The following is a 23,700-nucleotide window of genomic DNA, read 5'->3' as shown; positions in this document are numbered from 1 at the left end:
ATTATGGTGGTACTTAATGAATACTTAGGTCTACTACACTACTGTATTTAATATTTTCATTATGGTGGTACTTATTGAATACTTAGGTCTACTACACTACTGTATTTAATGTTGTCATTATGGTGGTACTTAATGAATACTTAGGTCTACTACACTACTGTATTTAATGTTGTCATTATGGTGGTACTTAATGAATACTTAGGTCTACTACACTACTGTATTTAATGTTGTCATTATGGTGGTACTTAATGAATACTTAGGTCTACTACACTACTGTATTTAATGATGTCATTATGGTGGTACTTAATGAATACTTGGCTCTACTACACTACTGTATTTAATGTGTTAGCATGTCTCCTTTAAAAGTGGGACAGTGTTGATGCTAACTGACTTCTGATACAAGTCACATGTTCAGCACTACTGCCAGCGTTGGGCACGACACTAGACAGCGTTTTCTAAAATTCAAATGTTCAATGGTGGCCCCCAGGAGCCAGTTGGCAGAGCCCATTGGCTCTTTTCCCCTCCATTTTTTTCCCCTCAGGCAAGAACGAGGAGGGATGCCCAGCCGCCTCCTGCTGGCACTGTGTGTAACGTTTAGCTGCTGGCTGCTACTGAGCAGACATGGAGGCTGCTTCTAGAAATAAAACATCAACATGTGCACTATTACTACAAGCCATGACGGAATTATTGATGTTTTCCTTGCAAGCGCCACTATGGTCAACTTCAGCTTGCATAGTCTGTCCAAAGTGTGGCCCCCGAGGGTAGGGTGACCATTTCCATAACACCAAAAAGGAGGACACTATGCGCCATATCAATAAATTACTATGGTGTACATAGGACTCTGGTATACTCTTATTTATAGTACAATTTTGAGTGGTTTAAAGATGATGTTTGTGTGGCTGAATAGGAAAAAATATTAAAGTCAAGTGTTTGTTAACAGTATTTGTATTTATTCAATACATTGTGGTGTTCAAAAAGTGACCACTGAGATGAATCTTTTCAAGTGCAGAGTACCACAAAGCATAACATGTGTGGACTTAAATGTAGTTAACATATATAATTTTAAAAAAATGCCACAAAAAATTTTCCACATCAACATCAAGTCTGCTTGCTGCATATCTGGTTGCGTTATGCAGAATATGGGCCAAACAGTTTGCAGGGAGCACATCTTTTTGGCTCAGTTTCAACTTCTGATACACACTGTTATGTTTGCCACAATTGACACTGGCATTGTCTGCTGCATATGCAGACATGTTTTTCACCTCTAAGCCAGACATCTCAAGTTTTGCCAGCAGCTGGTTTGTTATGGCTTCTGACGTTTCATTGCTGTCACTATAAAAATCCAACAGGACATGTTGGATGCCTTCATCAAAGTGAAAATACCTTACCACAATGGGAAAACACTTGTTTGTTCCTTTATTTGAGGCGTCGGTTGCCACGGAAAAGGGTAGGTTGTTTTCTTTTATGTAGTCGGTATGTTCTTGTACCGAATAGTGAGCGATGACGTTCTCGCACAATGCCTTGGCTTTTGTTCGGCCACAGGCCATCCCTTTAGCTGTGGGATAGTCACTGAAAATCTCCCGGTCCACTTTCATGCCGCAGTCTAAACTTCTGTAGGACTGGTGATGCTTTACAGCAGTGGTTCTCAACCCTTTTTTCAGTGATGTACCCCCTGTGAACATTTTTTTAATTCAAGTACCCTCTAATCAGAGCAAAGCATTTTTGGTTGAAAAAAAGAGATAAAGAAGTAAAATATAGCACTATGTCATCAGTTTCTGATTTATTAAATTGTATAACAGTGCAAAATATTGCTCATTTGTAGTGGTCTTTCTTGAACTATTTGGAAAAAAATATATAAAATAACTAAAAACTTGTTGAAAAATAAACAAGTGATTCAATTATAAATAAAGATTTCTACACATAGAAGTAATCATCAACTTAAAGTGCCCTCTTTGGGGATTGTAATAGAGATCCATCTGGATTTAGGAACTTAATTCTAAACATTTCTTCACTAAAAAAGAAATCTTTAACATCAATATTTATGGAACATGTCTACAAAGAATGTAGCTGTCAACACTGAATATTGCATTGTTGCATTTCTTTTCACAGTTCTTTTTGACAGACATTTTAGTGAGGGTCAAACCATCATGGCATGGGGGAAACTCTGGCTTTATGGTAATGAATGGAATAGCCGACTTGATTTGATGTTCAGTTTATGAACTTACATTACATTACATACCCCCAGGGTACCATTTGAGAACCACTGCTTTACAACATGGTACACCTTGCACAGCTCCAGGGGCGACGAAACTTCACGAAAAAATGTCCTCATTGAAGAGGTGCCGCACGTTTATTACTTTTATGTTTATCCGTACCCGCATGCCGTTCAATTGCAGCTTTCCCCTGACTACTTACGTCGACATCACCTCGACAAATTGTGCAGAAGCCATGGAATGAGTCTCGACTGCTTTTCGTTATAAATTCGTGCTCTTTTGTCCATTCAGAATTACACGAGGTCTTGCGTTTTGGCATGATGTCAGAAGCACATGAACCCTTGTTTACTTTTTTAACCAATGATAAGCAGATTTGTATCCGACACCGCTCTTAGCCAATCATTTGATACGTTACTGCGTTGGGGGCATTTTTTACGGTCTTTGATTGGCTATCGCGCTGCAGCCCAGCAAAGATGAAAAAACTCCGCTCTTCAAGCCTAGTGCCTCAAAAAGGAGGACAAATACATGTCCGGCTTGATGCTGCGCCGGACGCCGGACAGGGCATAAAAAATCCGGACTGTCCGGCCTAAATCCGGACACCTGGTCACCCTACCCGAGGGCCATTTGTAGCCGTAGTGGCTAACTTCTAAGCATGCTAATGTTAGCATGCTAGCCTTTGAATTCAATGTTTTAGGTACACACTTTACAGTAATATATTTTGCTACTTGACACATGTTGCAGTTAACATGAGCATGCTAGCCTTTTTAGTGTAGCATATATTTTGGTATTTTACTCACGCTAACTGTAAGCGCGCTATTGTTAGCATGTTAGCACAACCGTTAGCATTCTAATATTGTACACCCGCAACTTTTGTGGGTGTACACCTCAGCTTCAAATATTTTGTTACTAGACAAATAATACGCGTTAGCACGGTAGCATTTTTTTTTAGCTCATTTTGTAGGTGTTCAGCTCAGTCATATTTTGATACCTGATGCATGTTGCAGTTTAGCATGCTAACATTAACATGATAGCTTTGTTAGCTAATTTAACAGGTATACACATCAATGTCATATATTTTGGTATTTCACTAATGCTAACTGTAAGCATGCTACTGTTAGCATGCTAGTTTTTTGTTTTTTTTAGCTCAATTTACTCATATTTTTGTCTCTTGATGCTATCTGTTCGCATTTTTCAGTTTGGTTTGCATTGTCTAGTTCAGGGGTCGGCAACCTTTACCAGTCAAAGAGCCATTTTGACCAGTTTCGCAAATTATAGAAAACAATGGGAGCCGCAAAAACCTTTGAAATTTTAAATGAAATAACACTGTATACAAAGTTTTTTCTTTGCTTTGTGCCATGTATAAACCAGGGGTCTTAGCCACGCTGCCCACACCTTTATGTGGAATTTTTAAGCTGGTGCGGCACGCGAGTTTTATATGAATAGCGCTTGTCAGCGTCATGCGTGCCGTGATAGTACAGCATATAGCGTCCACTACTACCAGCGTACCCGCCCGGCCACATGTTGTATGGAGCTACCGCTTGCTCACATGGGTGACAACAACCACACAGGTTACACTGACGGTGGCGGTATAAAAAAAAACTTTAACACTCTTACTAATAATGCGCCACACTGTGAACCCACACCAAACAAGAATGACAAACACATTTCGGGAGAACATCTGCACGGTAACACAACATAAACACAACAGGACAAATACCCAGAATCCCATGCAGCCCTAACTCTTCCGGGATACATTATACACCCCCGCTACCAAACCCCGCCCACCTCAACCGACGCACAGAGGGGGGTTGATGTGTGAGGGAGCAGGGTTGGGGTGGGGGCGGGGTTTGGTGGTAGCAGGGGTGTATAATGTAGCCCGGAAGAGTCAGGGCTGCATGGGATTCTGGGTGTTTGTTCTGTTGTGTTTATGTTGTGTTATGGTGCAGATGTTCTCCCGAAATGGGTTTGTCATTCTTGTTTGGTTTTGGTTCAAAGTGGCGTGCCAGCCCAACACTTGTTATACAATATACATCTTCTGCTTGCACACGTACGTGACAGCAAGGCATACTTGGTCAACAGCCACACAGGTTACACTGACGGTGACCATATAAAACAACTTTAACACTCTTACTAATAATGCGCCACACTTTGAACCAAAACCAAACAAGAATGACAAACCCATTTCGGGAGAACATCTGCACCTTAACACAACATAAACACAACAGAACAAACACCCAGAATCCCATGCAGCCCTGACTCTTCCGGGCTACATTATACACCCCTGCTACCACCAAACCCCGCCCCCACCCCAACCCTGCTCCCTCACACATCAACCCCCCCTCTGTGCGTCGGTTGAGGTGGGCGGGGTTTGGTAGCGGGGGTGTATAATTTATCCCGGAAGAGTTAGGGCTGCATGGGATTCTGGGTGTTTGTCCTGTTGTGTTTATGTTGTTGCAGAGTCTTGTCAACCAAGACTCTGCAACATCGCGTGGACATCGGGGGCGGTACCTCTGGATTGGCAGACCGGGGTGGTGGTTCCTCTCTTTAAGAAGGGGAACCGGAGGGTGTGTTCCAACTATCGTGGGATCACACTCCTCAGCCTTCCCGGTAAGGTCTATTCAGGTGTACTGGAGAGGAGGCTACGCCGGATAGTCGAACCTCGGATTCAGGAGGAACAGTGTGGTTTTCGTCCTGGTCGTGGAACTGTGGACCAGCTCTATACTCTCGGCAGGGTCCTTGAGGGTGCATGGGAGTTTGCCCAACCAGTCTACATGTGCTTTGTGGACTTGGAGAAGGCATTCGACCGTGTACCCCGGGAAGTCCTGTGGGGAGTGCTCAGAGAGTACGGGGTAACGGACTGTCTTATTGTGGCAGTCCACTCCCTGTATGATCAGTGTCAGAGCTTGGTCCGCATTGCCGGCAGTAAGTCGGACACGTTTCCAGTGAGGGTTGGACTCCGCCAAGGCTGCCCTTTGTCACCCATTCTGTTCATAACCTTTATGGACAGAATTTCTAGGCGCAGTCAAGGCGTTGAGGGGATCTGGTTTGGTGGCTGCAGGATTAGGTCACTGCTATTTGCAGATGATGTGGTCCTGATGGCTTCATCTGGCCAGGATCTTCAGCTCTCGCTGGATCGGTTCGCAGCTGAGTGTGAAGCGACTGGGATGAGAATCAGCACCTCCAAGTCCGAGTCCATGGTTCTCTCCCGGAAAAGGGTGGAGTGCCATCTCCGGGTTGGGGAGGAGATCTTGCCCCAAGTGGAGGAGTTCAAGTACCTCGGAGTCTTGTTCACGAGTGGGGGAAGAGTGGATCGTGAGATCGACAGGTGGATCGGTGCGGCGTCTTCAGTAATGCGGACGCTGTATCGATCCGTTGTGGTGAAGAAGGAGCTGAGCCGGAAGTCAAAGCTCTCAATTTACCGGTCGATCTACGTTCCCATCCTCACCTATGGTCATGAGCTTTGGGTTATGACCGAAAGGACAAGATCACGGGTACAAGCGGCCGAAATGAGTTTCCTCCGCCGAGTGGCGGGGCTCTCCCTTAGAGATAGGGTGAGAAGCTCTGTCATTCGGGGGGAGCTCAAAGTAAAGCCGCTGCTCCTCCACATGGAGAGGAGCCAGATGAGGTGGTTCGGGCATCTGGTCAGGATGCCACCCGAACGCCTCCCTAGGAAGGTGTTTCGGGCACGTCCGACCGGTAGGAGGCCACGGGGAAGACCCAGGACACGTTGGGAAGACTATGTCTCCCGGCTGGCCTGGGAACGCCTCGGGATCCCCCGGGAGGAGCTGGACGAAGTGGCTGGGGAGAGGGAAGTCTGGGCTTCCCTGCTTAGGCTGCTGCCCCCGCGACCCGACCTCGGATAAGCGGAAGAAGATGGATGGATGGATGGATGGTGTTTATGTTGTGTTACGGTACAGATGTTCTCCCGAAATGTGTTTGTCATTCTTGTTTGGTGTGGGTTCACAGTGTGGCGCATTATTAGTAAGAGTGTTATAGTTTTTTTATATGGTCACCGTCAGTGTAACCTGTGTGGCTGTTGACCAAGTATGCCTTGCTGTCACGTACGTGTGCAAGCAGAAGATGTATATTGTATAACAAGTGTTGGGCTGGCACGCTGTTAATACAGATTGTACAGGGCGCCGAATGTTGTACCATCATAGCACGCCCTTACTATATCTGAAAATCGGTGAATTTTGATCCCGGGAGTTTTCTGCGAGAGGCACTGAAATCCGGAAGTCTCACGGGAAAATTGGGGGATTCAGCAAGTGAGCTGCTGAGCCGCATCAGAGTGATCAAAGAGCCGCATGCGGCTCGCCGACCCCTGGTCTAGTTCTTTAGGGGGAAAAAACGATGTATTGTGCTGGTTTTGAAAGTGAAAAGTACCAAAATGGTCCCCACATCAGTCTGTGGCCCTCAGTGGAAAAAGCTTGGGCCCCCCCCCTAGTTGGCATGGCGGACTTGGAGGGACCGAGTCCGCCATCCTGGAGGATTAGCATCTCCCATCTGCCCTGAGAGTTCTTTCTTCCATGCTCTGCCAGGCTGGGATGGCGATATTGGAGGGGGAGGAGGAGGGGGAGTGAGGGGCAGGCTTCTGTTCTCTGTTTGCTGTGCACACAAATCTGTCACTTTTACACAAATATTATCTCTCGTCCTCACCCAGCTCAGTGTCCTCGCCGCAAGAAAACGGCGACACACCTTTTTGCAAACGAAAAAAGACTCGGATGGAATAAACTCTTAATTCTTCCTACTCCTTTTCGGGCTGGCTGAGTTGTGTAACTGTAAAGGTGATGTTTTGGTATTTTACACATGCTAACTATAGCCTGCGATTGTTTGCATGTTAGCATTCCAGTCCATAGTGGATCTAACATAATAGTGAGAGTCCAGTCCATAGTGGATCTAACATAATAGTGTGAGAGTCCAGTCCATAGTGGATCTAACATAATAGTAAGAGTCCAGTCCATAGTGATACCAAATACCAAAATATATGATGTGTATACCTGTTAAATTGGCTAACAAAGCTACCATGTTAATGTTAGCATGCTAAAATGCTAACTGCAACATGCATCTGGTATCAAAATATGACTGAGCTGAATACCTACAAAATTAGCTAAAAAAAATGCTAGCGTGCTAACACTTATTTTTTGTCAAGTAACAAAATATTTGACGCTGAGGTGTACACCTGCAAAAAATGGAAAAAAAGCTAGCATGTTAATATGAAAATGGTAACGGTTGTGCTAACAGGCTAACAATAACATGCTTACTGTTAGCATTAGTGAAATACCAAAATATATGATGTGTATACCTGTTAAATTAGCGAACAAAGCTATCATGTTAATGTTAGCATGCTAAAATGCTAACTGCAACATGCATCTGGTATCAAAATATGACTGAGCTGAATACCTACAAAATTAGCTAAAAAAAAATGCTAGCGTGCTAACACGTATTTTTTGTCAAGTAACAAAATATTTGACGCTGAGGTGTACACCCGGAAAAGTTGCAAAAAAGCTAGCATGTTAATATGAAAATCGTAACGGTTGTGCTAACAGGCTAACAATAACATGCTTACTGTTAGCATTAGTGAAATACAAAAATATATGATGTGTATACCTGTTAAATTGGCTAACAAAGCTACCATGTTAATGTTAGCATGTTAAAATGCTAACTGCAACATGCATCAAGTATCAAAATATGACTGAGCAGAATACCTACAAAATTAGCTAAAAAAAAAATGCTAGCATGCTAACACGTATTTTTTGTCAAATAACAAAATATTTGACGCTGAGGTGTACACCCGCAAAAGTTGCAAAAAAGCTAGCATGTTAATATGAAAATGGTAACGATTGTGCTAACAGGCTAACAATAACATGCTTATTGTTAGCATTAGTGAAATACAAAAATGTATTATGTGTATACCTGTTAAATTGGCTAACAAAGCTACCATGTTAATGTTAGCATGCTAAAATGCTAACTGCAACATGCATCTGGTATCAAAATATGACTGAGCTGAACACCTACAAAATTAGCTTAAAAAAATGCTAGCGTGCTAACACATTTTTTGTCAAGTAACAAAATATTTGACGCTGAAGTGTACACCCGCAAAAGTTGCAAAAAAGCTAGCATGTTAATATGAAAATGGTAACGGTTGTGCTAACAGGCTAACAATAACATGCTTATTGTTAGCATTAGTGAAATACCAAAATATATGATGTGTATACCTGTTAAATTGGCTAACAAAGCTACCATGTTAATGTTAGCATGTTAAAATGCTAACTGCAACATGCATCTGGTATCAAAATATGACTGAGCAGAATACCTACAAAATTAGCTAAAAAAAAAATGCTAGCGTGCTAACACGTATTTTTTGTCAAGTAACAAAATATTTGACGCTGAGGGTACACCCGCAAAAGTTGCAAAAAAGCTAGCATGTTAATATGAAAATGGTAACGGTTGTGCTAACAGGCTAACAATAACATGCTTACTGTTAGCATTAGTGAAATACCAAAATATACAAACCCCGTTTCCATATGAGTTGGGAAATTGTGTTAGATGTAAATATAAACGGAATACAATGATTTGCAAATCCTTTTCAAGCCATATTCAGTTGAATATGCTACAAAGACAACATATTTGATGTTCAAACTCATAAACTTTATTTTATTTTTTGCAAATAATAATTAACTTAGAATTTCATGGCTGCAACACGTGACAAAGTAGTTGGGAAAGGGCATGTTCACCACTGTGTTACATCACCTTTTCTTTTAACAACACTCAATAAACGATTGGGAACTGAGGAAACTAATTGTTGAAGCTTTGAAAGTGGAATTCTTTCCCATTCTTGTTTTATGTAGAGCTTCAGTCGTTCAACAGTCCGGGGTCTCCGCTGTCGTATTTTACGCTTCATAATGCGCCACACATTTTCGATGGGAGACAGGTCTGGACTGCAGATGGGCCAGGAAAGTACCCGCACTCTTTTTTTTTTACGAAGCCACGCTGTTGTAACACGTGCTGAATGTGGCTTGGCATTGTCTTGCTGAAATAAGCAGGGGCGTCCATGAAAAAGACGGCGTTTAGATGGCAGCATATGTTGTTCCAAAACCTGTATGTACCTTTCAGCATTAATGGTGCCTTCACAGATGTGTAAGTTACCCATGTCTTGGGCACTAATGCACCCCCATACCATCACACATGCTTGCTTTTGAACTTTGCGTTGATAACAGTCTGGATGGTTCGCTTCCCCTTTGGTCCGGATGACACGATGTCGAATATTTCCAAAAACAATTTGAAATGTGGACTCGTCAGACCACAGAACACTTTTCCACTTTGCATGAGTCCATCTTAGATGATCTCGGGCCCAGAGAAGCCGGCGGCGTTTCTGGGTGTTGTTGATAAATGGCTTTCGCTTTGCATAGTAGAGCTTTAACTTGCACTTACAGATGTAGCGACCAACTGTATTTAGTGACAGTGGTTTTCTGAAGTGTTCCTGAGCCCATGTGGTGATATCCTTTAGAGATTGATGTCGGTTTTTGATACAGTGCCGTCTGAGGGATCGAAGCTCACGGTGTTAGCTGCTTACGTGGAGTGATTTCTCCAGATTCTCTGAACCTTTTGATGATATTATGGACCGTAGATGTTGAAATCCCTAAATTCCTTGCAATTGCACTTTGAGAAACGTTGTTCTTAAACTGTTCAACAATTTGCTCACGCAGTTGTGGACAAAGGGGTGTATCTCGCCCAATCCTTTCTTGTGAAGGACTGAGCATTTTTTTGGGAAGCTGTTTTTACACCCAATCATGGCACCCACCTGTTCCCAATTAGCCTGCACACCTGTGGGATGTTCCAAATAAGTGTTTGATGAGCATTCCTCAACTTTATCAGTATTTATTGCCACCTTTCCCAACTTCTTTGTCACGTGTTGCTGGCATCAAATTCTAAAGTTAACGATTATTTGCCAAAAAAAAAAAAAAATGTTTATCAGTTTGAACATCAAATATGTTGTCTTTGTAGCATATTCAACTGAATATGGCTTGAAAAGGATTTGCAAATCATTGTATTCCGTTTATATTTACATCTAACTGAATTTCCCAACTCATATGGAAACGGGGTTTGTATGACATTGATGTGTATACCTATTAAATTAGCTAATAAAGCTACCATGTTAGTGTTAGCATGCTAAAATGCTAACTGCAACATGCATCAAGTACATACTTGCCAACCCTCCCGGATTTTCCGGGAGACTCCCGAAATTCAGCGCCTCTCCCGAAAACCTCCCGGGACAAATTTTCTCCCGAAATTCAGGCGGAGCTGGAGGCCACGCCCCCTCCAGCTCCATGCGGACCTGAGTGACGTGTTGACAGCCTGTTCACACGTCCGCTTTCCCACAATATAAACAGCTAATGATGGAGGGCGAGTTCTTGGTTTCTTATGTGGGTTTATTGTTAGGCAGTTTCATTAACGTCCTCCCAGCGCGGCAACAACACACAACAACAGCAGTCAAGTTTTCATCTACCGTAAAGCAGTTCGTCTGCCGTAAACAGCAATGTTGTGACACTTTTAAACAGGACAATACTGCCATCTACTGTACATGCATATGTGACCCACCCATAATGTGTCACATTTTTGTGTTGATTTATTTATTTTATTTTGTGGTTTGAATTCGTTTTTGGAGCTGTCATTACACATTTATCAGCATTCACATTGGTCAGTAGGGGGCAGCAGGGCGTTTCTTCCCAATTGAATGCTATCACCTGCAGATCGGAAGTGTCTTGTCATTCTGATGAGCGCGACCAGTCTGTGAGCAATTGAAACGTCCTGTGTGCTTTTTCCTCCTCTATAACAGGTTAGTTTTGGTGAATCAACTCACTGAATAATATCCATGTGATCTTTATAAGTTTAAGTACACATTCTGATGGTGGAGCCTAACTCTGAAGTGTTTGTGAGTTGTAGTTTGTATTTGTGAATGAATCCAGTGCACAGCTGCAGTAATCAATACAAAATGGCAACGTGAGTACACAATGTTTATATAGGAACTTCTGATCCTAATTCAGACTCCCAAATTAGAGCTCCCGTTTTCTTATTGATTTTATAATGTATATTTGTTTAATGTGTGTGTTCTGAAATAGTGACAGAGAATAGAACAAGGATGGACAATTCAACCCTTAACTCAACAATGAGTAGATGAGTGTTATATGTGTGTATATGTGTAAATAAATGAACACTGAAATTCAAGTATTTCTTTTATTTATATATATATATATATATATATATATATATATATATATATATATATATATATATATATATATATATATATATATAGCTAGAATTCACTGAAAGTCAAGTATTTCTTATATATATATATATATATATATATATATATATATATACATACCGGTATATATATATATAGCTAGAATTCACTGAAAGTCAAGTATTTCTTATATATATATATATATATATATATATATATATATATATATATATATATATTAACCACGCCCCCCACCCCCCACCTCCCGGAATCGGAGGTCTCAAGGTTGGCAAGAATGATCAAGTATTAAAATATGACTGGGCTGAATACCTACAAAATTATTTATATATATATATATATATATATATATATATATATATATATATATATATATATATATATATATATATATATATATACCGTATTTTTCGGACTATAAGTCGCAGTTTTTTTCATAGTTTGGCTGGGCTCCAGTGCGACTTATATATGTTTTTTTCCTTTTTTATTACGCATTTTCGGCAGGTGCGACTTATACTCCGGTGCGACTTATACTCCGAAAATTACGGTATATATTGGACACACCTCATTCCCGACACAACTGATGGACCCAACACCATTGATAAAGCAATAAATTCCACTAATCAAACCTGATAAGGCACACCTGTGAAGTGAAAACCATTTCAGGTGACTACCTCTTGAAGCTCATGGAGAGAATGCCCAGAGTGTGCAAAGCAGTAATCAGAGCAAAGAGTGGCTATTTTGAAGAAACTAGAATATAAAACCTGTTTTCAGTTATTTCACCTTTTTTTGTTAAGTACATGTGTGTGTATATATACACACACACACACACACACACACACACACACACACACACACACACACACACACACACACACACACATGCACACACACACACACACACACACACACACACACTCTTGTAATTGTTACCTTCTTGAGACCTGAGAAAAAAGCCTACCTCTTTAGGATCACCCTTTCTAGATATATAAAGAAGTGTATTTACAACATTAATAATATATACATACTATGCAAATATAAAAAGAGCTTGTTGTCAAAAATAAGTTGGAATTTCACAAGAAAAAGGTCACAATTTCACAAGAAAAACTTAGAATTTTGGCAGTATTATAATAAAAGTCGTCATTTTACTCAACGCAAGTCAAAGTTTTACAAGAAAAACTGAACATCCGTGTAATATTATGATAAAAGTTGGAATTGTACTCAACAGTCGCAATTTTACAAGAAAAGCTTAACATTTTGGCAATTTTATGAAGAGTCGTCATTTTACTCGACAAAAGTCACAATTTTAAAAGAAAACTTTAAAATGTCGGCAATATTATAACAATAATCGGAATTTTACTCAAAAAATGTCAGTTCTACAAGAACAGCAAAAAAATGGGCAATATTGTGATAAAAGTCCGAATTTTATACCACAAATGTCACCATTTTGCATTAAAAAGTCATAATTTTACATAAAAAAGTCATAATTTTACGAGAAAATATTGCAATATTACAGAAACAGAAAGAATATGAGAAATTGTTCCCAATTTTATAAGAAAAAAGTCGACACATTGTGACAAAAAGACTGCTTTTAGTTAATTTGTAATTGTTTCTTTGTAATTGTTTTTTAATCTTCATTATTTACTTCAAGTTATTACAGTATGTCTTTATATTCATATGTATTTATTTTTTTTAAATTAATTTTAGCCAAAGTGGGCTTATTTCAATATCTTAAACACACTTGTTATTTCATATGTTGACCTTTTAAAAGCGACACTATTGGGACCATGACTTATGTCATCACTTGTTCACACCTCCTCATATGGAAGATACTTTTCCTTCATGTCTCAAGAAGGGTGGAAAATATAAGAACACACACACACACACACACACACACACACACACACACACACACACACACACACACACGCGCACACACACGCACACAAATAGATAGCCTGGCCCCTGGCCAAATTCTTTGAACCCAATGTGGCCCCCGGGTGAAAAAGTTTGGGGACCCCCGTACTCAACAGTGTAATTGTTGTGTGTGTTTGTTTACCTTTATTGTCTTTAATGTCCACAGCTGCTTGAGCCTCCAGCAGCAGAGAGATCAGATCCTTGTTGCCACTCAGAGCAGCATGATGCAGAGGTGACAACCTACACACACACACACACACACACACACACACACACACACACACACACACACACACACACACACACACACACACACACACACACACACACACACACACACACACAGTGTGTAAAAGAAGCATCACTTTGCTGAAATCATCTTTTTGGTAGAACATCAGTGTGAGAGACAGGAGGGGGTAGGGGGGAGGGCAAATGACCTACTTCCATTAATAAGCAATCGCACTGCCCTACAGCACGCTAGTGTGTGTGTGTGTGTGTGTGTGTGTGTGTGTGTGTGTGTGTGTGTGTGTGTGTGTGTGTGTCTAATGGATCCCCGGTGAATATAAAGGCTGAGCCCGGAAGCCAAGTCCACCAATCATCAGTCATGAAATGATCTGCTTCCAATCAGCGTGTTTGCTAATCACGATGACAAACATGTCCGCACATAACGAGTCTGCAAATAAAGATTTGTTGGACATTTTAGGGAAGACTTGTCATACTCCAATAAATGCCCACTGAGTTATGATCCACCAGAGTTAGGAAAAACCTCCTTTTCTAGAGACCAGTAATCTGATTACTTTTACATACAATACAGTTAATAATGTGTTTGATACAACGTGGCAGCATGTCAACAAGGCACACACACACACACGGAGTACTTACAAGCAGCATTTTGATGTAAAAAGTAAAGATAAAGGTGAAGTTATAACACTGAAACACCCTCAGGAAGAGATGCTTTAAGACATGGCTAGCAAGCTAGCAGCTAACGTCAATCGGCAGTTTCTTACAAGTATCATTATCACTGGAGGATGAGGAATAGCTACACACCGTAGGATACAATAGCTCACCAGCGTCACAATGTAACGCATATCCACTGCTGTACTTGGTATCATTACAGTGGATCTACACCTGACATCCACTGTAATGATACCAAGTACAGCAGTGTATCTAGTCGATACTACTATGATTACATCGATATTTTTTTCGTCACAAATCTTTTTCCTTTTAAAAAAAAAAATGTATAGTATGTTTATAAAAGTCAGTAAATACGTCCCTGGACACATGAGGACTTTGAATATGACCAATGTATGATCCTGTAACCACCTGGTATCACATCCATACCTAAATGTGTGGTATCATCCAAAACTAATGTAAAGTATCAAAGAAGAGAAGAATAAGTGATTATTACATTTTAAAAGAAGTGTAGATAGAACATGTTCAAACAGAAAATAAGCAGATATTAACAGTAAATGAACAAGTAGATTAATAATACATTTTTTACAGTTTGTCCCTCATAATGTTAACAAAATAATAGGTGTATAAATGACACAATATGTTACTGCATACGTCAGCAGACTAATTAAGAGTCTTTGTTTGTTTACTTACTACAAAAAGACAAGTTGTCTAGTATGTTCACTATTTTATTTAAGGACTAAATAACAATAATAAACATGTTTCATGTACCCTAACATTTTTTGCTCAAATACACCACAGTTTTTGTGGTCCCCTTTATTTAGAAAAGTATCAAAATACATTTTGGTACCGCTACCAAAATATTGGTATTGAGACAACCCTAATATATATATATATATATACATATACAGGTAAAAGCCAGTAAATTAGAATATTTTGAAAAACTTGATTTATTTCAGTAATTGCATTCAAAAGGTGTAACTTGTACATTATATTTATTCATTGCACACAGACTGATGCATTCAAATGTTTATTTCATTTAATTTTGATGATTTGAAGTGGCAACAAATGAAAATCCCAAATTCCGTGTGTCACAAAATTAGAATATTACTTAAGGCTAATACAAAAAAGGGATTTTTAGAAATGTTGGCCAACTGAAAAGTATGAAAATAAAAAATATGAGCATGTACAATACTCAATACTTGGTTGGAGCTCCTTTTGCCTCAATTACTGCGTTAATGCGGCGTGGCATGGAGTCGATGAGTTTCTGGCACTGCTCAGGTGTTATGAGAGCCCAGGTTGCTCTGATAGTGGCCTTCAACTCTTCTGCGTTTTTGGGTCTGGCATTCTGCATCTTCCTTTTCACAATACCCCACAGATTTTCTATGGGGCTAAGGTCAGGGGAGTTGGCGGGCCAATTTAGAACAGAAATACCATGGTCCGTAAACCAGGCACGGGTAGATTTTGCGCTGTGTGCAGGCGCCAAGTCCTGTTGGAACTTGAAATCTCCATCTCCATAGAGCAGGTCAGCAGCAGGAAGCATGAAGTGCTCTAAAACTTGCTGGTAGACGGCTGCGTTGACCCTGGATCTCAGGAAACAGAGTGGACCGACACCAGCAGATGACATGGCACCCCAAACCATCACCCAACCATGCAAATTTTGCATTTCCTTTGGAAATCGAGGTCCCAGAGTCTGGAGGAAGACAGGAGAGGCACAGGATCCACGTTGCCTGAAGTCTAGTGTAAAGTTTCCACCATCAGTGATGGTTTGGGGTGCCATGTCTATATGTATATATATATATATATATATATATGTAATAAAATATATATATATATATATATATATATATATATATATATATATATATATATAGCTAGAATTCACTGAAAGTCAAGTATTTCTTATATATATATATCTTAACCACGCCCCCCGCCCCACCCCCGACCACACCCCCCACCCCCCACCTCCCAAAATCGGAGGTCTCAAGGTTGGCAAGTATGGCATAAGTCCTGAAAATGTGCGCGCATCCGCCTTTGTAGTCGATAAGCGTCTTTCTTTTCTCTATCTTCTTGTTATGGGACATTCATCCTCCGTAGTAGTGTAAAGTTCTTACTTATATCCGTCAGTAAACTCACCATGAAAGCACTAAAACATACCGGTGTAGTGACTTTACATTATTCACCCAAGGAACTTTTTGGGATCTGCATAAATCCTGAAAATGTGCGCGCACGTCCCCCTTTGTAGTCTGTGCCGACACTTTTAATAATCCTTATAATCCGGGGCGCCTTTTGTATGAAAATAGACCTGACTAGACCCTCTCATCGGCAGTTGCGCCCCATGGTGTGGAAAATAGGTTAGTCCATGTGAATGTTGAGAGGAGGAGTGAGCTGCAAGTAGTCCATCCAGGCAAAAAGTGATTTTGTCTCTTTTGACTGATGAAAAGGCCTGAAGGTGTGTGAGTGAGTATGCATTATTGAAAAGGGATGCAGCAGGAAGTGCTCAATCAGTTTTTTACGCAGGCGGTCCAGGAACGCTTGGGGGGGGTTCTCTGGAAGATGGAAGCATTCATTTCAGACAGAAGGACATTTCCTCGATGGGGACAACGGGGAAAGTTAAGAATGAATTCCTTGTGTTTTCTGAGTTATTTAAATGGATGCATTTGGAACTATTTTTGTTTAGCTGTGTTCTGGCAAATGTGGCAGCGACGAGCGAAAAGCAGCATTCTCGCTAACAATCTAGCGGCTAACGTTCCTTCACAGTGCAAAGCTGCTTTTAAGTCAGTAATCCTGGCCTCCGTGGTGCCACAAAAATACATTTCCTACAAGTATTATCACTGGAGGACATGCTACACCTGCACTCCTGAATGAATATTCAGGTTATTAGGTTTTATGAGTGGACATCGGGGGCGGTGCCTCTGGATTGGCAGACCGGGGTGGTGGTTCCTCTCTTTAAGAAGGGGAACCGGAGGGTGTGTTCTAACTATCGTGGGATCACACTCCTCAGCCTTCCCGGTAAGGTCTATTCAGGTGTACTGGAGAGGAGGCTACGCCGGATAGTCGAATCTCGGATTCAGGAGGAACAGTGTGGTTTTCGTGCTGGTCGTGGAACTGTGGACCAGCTCTATACTCTCGGCAGGGTCCTTGAGGGTGCATGGGAGTTTGCCCAACCAGTCTACATGTGTTTTGTGGACTTGGAGAAGGCATTCGACCGTGTCCCTCGGGAAGTCCTGTGGGGAGTGCTCAGAGAGTATGGGGTATCGGACTGTCTGATTGTGGCAGTCCGCTCCCTGTATGATCAGTGTCAGAGCTTGGTCCGCATTGCCGGCAGTAAGTCGGACACGTTTCCAGTGAGGGTTGGACTCCGCCAAGGCTGCCCTTTGTCACCCATTCTGTTCTGAACTTTTATGGACAGAATTTCCAGGCGCAGTCAAGGCGTTGAGGGGATCTGGTTTGGTGGCTGCAGGATTAGGTCTCTGCTTTTTAAACATGATGTGGTCCTGATGGCTTCATCTGGCCAGGATCTTCAGCTCTCGCTGGATCGGTTCGCAGCCGAGTGTGAAGCGACTGGGATGAGAATCAGCACCTCCAAGTCCGAGTCCATGGTTCTCGCCCGGAAAAGGGTGGAGTGCCATCTCCGGGTTGGGGAGGAGACCCTGCCCCAAGTGGAGGAGTTCAAGTACCTCGGAGTCTTGTTCACGAGTGAGGGAAGAGTGGATCGTGAGATCGACAGGCGGATCGGTGCGGCGTCTTCAGTAATGCGGACGCTGTATCGATCCGTTGTGGTGAAGAAGGAGCTGAGCCGGAAGGCAAAGCTCTCAATTTACCGGTCGATCTACGTTCCCATCCTCACCTATGGTCATGAGCTTTGGGTTATGACCGAAAGGACAAGATCACGGGTACAAGCGGCCCAAATGAGTTTCCTCCGCCGAGTGGCGGGGCTCTCCCTTAGAGATAGGGTGAGAAGCTCTGTCATCCGGGGGGAGCTCAAAGTAAAGCCGCTGCTCCTCCACATGGAGAGTAGCCAGATGAGGTGGTTCGGGCATCTGGTCAGGATGCCACCCGAACGCCTCCCTAGGGAGGTGTTTAGGGCACGTCCGACCGGTAGGAGGCCGCGGGGAAGACCCAGGACACGTTGGGAAGACTATGTCTCCCGGCTGGTCTGGGAACGCCTCGGGGTCCCACAGGAAGAGCTGGACGAAGTGGCTGGGGAGAGGGAAGTCTGGGCTTCCCTGCTTAGGCTGCTGCCCCCGCGACCCGACCTCGGATAAGCGGAAGAAGATGGATGGATGGATGGAAGGTTTTATGAGCGGAAAAAAGGACTTCCCATTGGCTCCGTTGTAAGCAGACTTTTATTTATGTTTATTTATTACGAGTTTGAATGCATAAAAAAAAATAAAAATACATCCGTCGTCATGTCTTTCATAATGATAGGCAAAATTCCCCAAAAAGTTTAAAGGGGAACATTATCACCAGACCTATGTAAGCGTCAATATATACCTTGATGTTGCAGAAAAAAGACCATATATTTTTTTAACCGATTTCCGAACTCTAAATGGGTGAATTTTGGCGAATTAAACGCCTTTCTATTATTCGCTCTCGGAGCGATGACGTTACAACGTGACGTCACATCGGGAAGCAATCCGCCATTTTCTCACTTTCGTCGGTGTGTTGTCGGAGGGTGTAACATACCTGCCAACTTTTGAAATCAGAAAAACCTAGTAGCCAGGGTCCAGGGGCCGCAGGCCCCGGTAGGTCCAGGACAAAGTCCTGGTGGGGGGTTCAGGCCGACGCAAAATGATTGATTGCATTCAGACAGGTTAAAATGTTGCTAAAACCATCACTTTTCTATCAGTCACAGTGACTTTTCAAAACAAAAATATTACAGCAAAAATCATATGGGTTGATTGACATGTTTATTCTGTAAGCTAACTTCAATAGTTTGAAATTATTTTGACAGTTAATGCCAGTTATCCTGTCAACCTTTCACAAGACTTCAATTTGTTCATTGAAAGTATAAACACTTTTTACAGTAAACAAATGGTAAAACAGTACTAAACAATTCCATTAAAAAAGAAATTGGTGTCATTATTAACTTTCTGTCCAAGCTTGTATAATCTACTGCCTTGTTCAATTGTACAAAATATTCTGTGCCTAAAATTCACATTTCTATCACAATTATCATACTGTAAACATGGTAAGCTAACTTCATTAAAATTAATAGTCCTGTCAATAGCATGGAATTACAATTCAAATGTAGTTTTTTTGTAAGCCTTTCAAAAGAATTCAAAATATGAAAAATTAATGAGAATTAATTGAAGCCATCAGACACTTGAAAAGTGGCACATCACATCTCTAATGTAATCATTTGAACTTTTCAACAGAAATAGCACTGCAAAAATATTAAGGACATACTTCTGTATTTTGGTAGTTATGCTGTCAACATTTAACAAGATTTCTTCAACTTGGACTTGAAAGCATAAATAGTATAAACACTTTTAACAGTATAACAGTACTAAACAATTCCAATAGATAACATTGGTGTCATTACCTTTTTGTGGCTAAAATCCAAATGTATTCTATCAGATTGATCATACTGCAAAAATGATATGGTAACTTTATGATAAGTTTACTTCATTAAAATGTAATTCAATAGCATCATTAGCATGGAACTACAATTCAATTGCAGTTTTCTGTAAGCCTTTCAAAAGAATTGAAGAAGAATGAATGAAAATGAATTTTAGCAATCAAGACAGTTGTAAATGCAGCACATCACATCTTCCATGGTCACATCACAGTCAATCATTGTGACACAGCTTTGCTATTGTCCATGGTGCACCAAAGAATCTGTTTGGGCGACGAAAAACGTTGAAAGTTTTCCACTTGTATCGCTAGCAACGGCATTAGACTTGTGTTTTTTTGTCCCAACGTGGTCTTTTACATCGCTAATTCCTCCGTGTCCGATCGAAAAAATCTTGTCTGCACAAGGTGCAATTCGCGTAGTTTTCACCCTTTTTGGAACGGATAATTATTCCCGGATAGGCTTTTGAATATTCTTCACGGAATGACTGCAGTTTTCTTTTCGGTTTAAGACTCGTTTGCGATTTTTCTCCGGCTGATTCCATGATCGTTCGCTCGTTTGGAAACAATGGCAACTGGTGCCTCGGGCTTGGCAGCGGTGCTATAAATAGCCTCGCACATGGCATTCGGAATGGCTCGATAGGAAGTTACGGGAAGCAGTGTCGATTGTCATTGTTGTTACGCGATTTCGTGAATAAAACTTATTAATTAATGAAAAACCGTATTTTTTATCACTGCAACCGTAACCCGGAATAGGTTGATGAAAACCCGTACTAATTACGGGAAAACCGGAGTAGTTGGCAGGTATGGTGTAACAACACGAACAGGGACGGATTCAAGTTGCACCAGTGGCCCAAAGATGCGAAAGTGGCAAGAAATTGGACGAAATTTGTTCAAAATACGAGGCTGTGGGGAAAGCCGACGAAATGGTCAGTCGTTTGTTCCGCACACTTTACCGACGAAAGCTATGCTACGACAGAGATGGCAAGAATGTGTGGATATCCTGCGACACTCAAAGCAGATGCTGACATCAATTCCAAAACTGGACAGATCAGCAATCAGGAAAAGAGAGCGGATGAGGGTATGTCTACAGAATATATTAATTGATGAAAACTGTATTTATTACTCGCAGTTTTACGTAAATTATTATACATAGACTGTGTTTACCAATAATTTAGCTTAAAAACATTAATTTTTTTCAATCATTCGAGTACATTCGGGTAGTCTTGTGTAATGCAGTATTTTGTGTCTATTTAGGTATGGTTAACCTGAGTGCTGAAATCGTGGAAAAATATATGTTCTTAGCGCTTAAAGCACACTCAAAGCAGATGCATTTCCAACTGGACTGGACAGATCAGCTTTCAGGAAAAGAGAGCGGATGAGGGTATGTCTACAGAATATATTAATTGATGAAAACTGGGCTGTCTGCACTCTCAAAGTGCATGTTGTTGCCAAATGTATTTCATATGCTGTAAACCTAGTTCATAGTTGTTAGTTTCCTTTAATGCCAAACAAACACATACCAATCGTTGGTTAGAAGGCGATCGCCGAATTCGTCCTCGCTTTCTCCCGTGTCGTTTTCGTCGGTTTCGCTTGCATACGGTTCAAACCGATATGGCTCAATAGCTTCAATTTCTTTTTCAATTTGGTTTTCGCTACCTGCCTCCACACTACAACCATCCGTTTCAATACAGTCGTAATCTGTTGAATCGCTTAAGCCGCTGAAATCCGAGTCTGAATCTGAGCTAATGTCGCTATAGCTTGCTGTTCTATGCGCCATGTTTGTTTGTGTTGGCATCACTATGTGACGTCACAGGAAAATGGGCGGGTGTTTATAACGATGGTTAAAATCAGGCACTTTGAAGCTTTTTTTTAGGGATATTGCATGATGGGTAACATTTTGAAAAAAACTTCGAAAAATAAAATAAGCCACTTGGAACTGATTTTTAATGGTTTTAACCCTTCTGAAATTGTGATAATGTTCCCCTTTAAGAATTTTTTTTTTTTTAATTAGAGACAATTGTAGAAATATTCTAAATATTGAGTAGATATTGTTACAGTCATCTGATCATAACTGTGATTGAAAATTCAGTATCTGTCCCATGTGACTACTTGGTATCCGGTTGATACCTACATTTGTGGTATTGCCCATAACGAATGTCAAGTATCCAACAACAGAAGGACACGTGTCTTTTACATTTGAACAAAAGTGTAGCTGGAAGCGTGTTACAACAAAAAGTAAGCGGATATCAACAGTAAATAAACTTATCAAGAAGCTTTTTGTATTATTAGGTCCATCAGTGCTAAATATTATAAACTTATCACTTTCCTCTGGCACTGTTCCACTAGCATTCAAAAAAGCGGTTATTCATCCTCTGCTCAAAAGACCTAACCTTGATCCTGACCTCATGGTAAACTACCGGCCGGTGTCCCACCTTCCCTTTATCTCGAAAATCCTCGAAAAAATTGTCGCACAGCAGCTAAATGAACACTTAGTGTCTAACAATCTCTGTGAACCTTTTCAATCCGGTTTCAGGGCAAATCACTCTACGGAGACAGCCCTCGCAAAAATGACTAATGATCTACTGCTAACCATGGATTCTGATGCATCATCTATGTTGCTGCTTCTTGATCTTAGCGCTGCTTTCCATACCGTCGATCATAATATTTTATTAGAGCGTATCAAAACACGTATTGGTATGTCAGACTTAGCCTTGTCGTGGTTTAACTCTTATCTTACTGACAGGATGCAATGCGTCTCCCATAATAATGTGACCTCGGACTATGTTAAGGTAACGTGCGGAGTTCCTCAGGGTTCGGTTCTTGGCCCTGCACTCTTTAGTATTTACATGCTGCCGCTAGGCGACATCATACGCAAATACGGTGTTAGCTTTCATTGTTATGCTGATGACACCCAACTCTACATGCCCCTAAAGCTGACCAACACGCCGGATTGTAGTGAGCTGGAGGCGTGTCTTAATGAAATTAAACATTGGATGTCCGCTAACTTCTTGCAACTCAACACTAAGAAAACGGAAATGCTGATTATCGGTCCTGCTAAACACCGACATTTATTTAATAATACCACCTTAACATTTGACAACCAAACAATTACACAAGGCGAATCAGTAAAGAATCTGGGTATTATCTTCCACCCAACTCTCTCCTTTGAGTCACACATTAAGAGTGTTACTAAAACGGCCTTCTTTCATCTCCGTAATATCGCTAAAATTCGTTCCATTTTGTCCACTAGCGACGCTGAGATCATTATTCATGCGTTCGTTACGTCTCGTCTCGACTACTGTAACGTATTATTTTGGGGTCTCCCTATGTCTAGCATTAAAAGATTACAGTTGGTACAAAATGCGGCTGCTAGACTTTTGACAAGAACAAGAAAGTTTGATCATATTACGCCTATACTGTATATACACCTTTATATACATATATACATATATATATACCTATACTGGCTCACCTGCACTGGCTTCCTGTGCACTTAAGATGTGACTTTAAGGTTTTACTACTTACGTATAAAATACTACACGGTCTAGCTCCGTCCTATCTTGTCGATTGCATTGTACCATATGTCCCGGCAAGAAATCTGCCTTCAAAGAACTCCGGCTTATTAGTGATTCCCAGAGCCCAAAAAAAGTCTGCGGGCTATAGAGCATTTTCTATTGGGGCTCCAGTACTATGGAATGCCCTCCCGGTAACAGTTAGAGATGCTACCTCAGTAGAAGCATTTAAGTCCCATCTCAAAACTCATTTGTATACTCTAGCCTTTAAATAGCCCCCCTGTTAGACCAGTTGATCTGC

General features: G+C 41.2%; 1 protein-coding gene across 3 annotated transcripts in view; it reads right to left on the bottom strand.

Moving 5' to 3' along the window:
- Positions 1-23,700, bottom strand: part of LOC133570247 (caskin-1) — a 141,775-nt gene that overhangs the window by 85,819 nt on the left and 32,256 nt on the right. For all 3 annotated transcript variants that reach the window (XM_072916339.1, XM_072916340.1, XM_072916341.1), the window contains exon 3: positions 13,538-13,635. In XM_072916339.1, the coding sequence (XP_072772440.1) occupies positions 13,538-13,635 (98 nt within the window). The remainder of the gene's footprint in view (positions 1-13,537; positions 13,636-23,700) is intronic.

This window comes from Nerophis lumbriciformis, linkage group LG27, assembly GCF_033978685.3.
Source record: "Nerophis lumbriciformis linkage group LG27, RoL_Nlum_v2.1, whole genome shotgun sequence".
Taxonomy (NCBI): Eukaryota; Metazoa; Chordata; class Actinopteri; order Syngnathiformes; family Syngnathidae; genus Nerophis; species Nerophis lumbriciformis.
The sequence above is the reverse complement of the archived record's forward strand: the minus strand, read 5'-3'. Positions and strand labels throughout refer to the sequence as shown.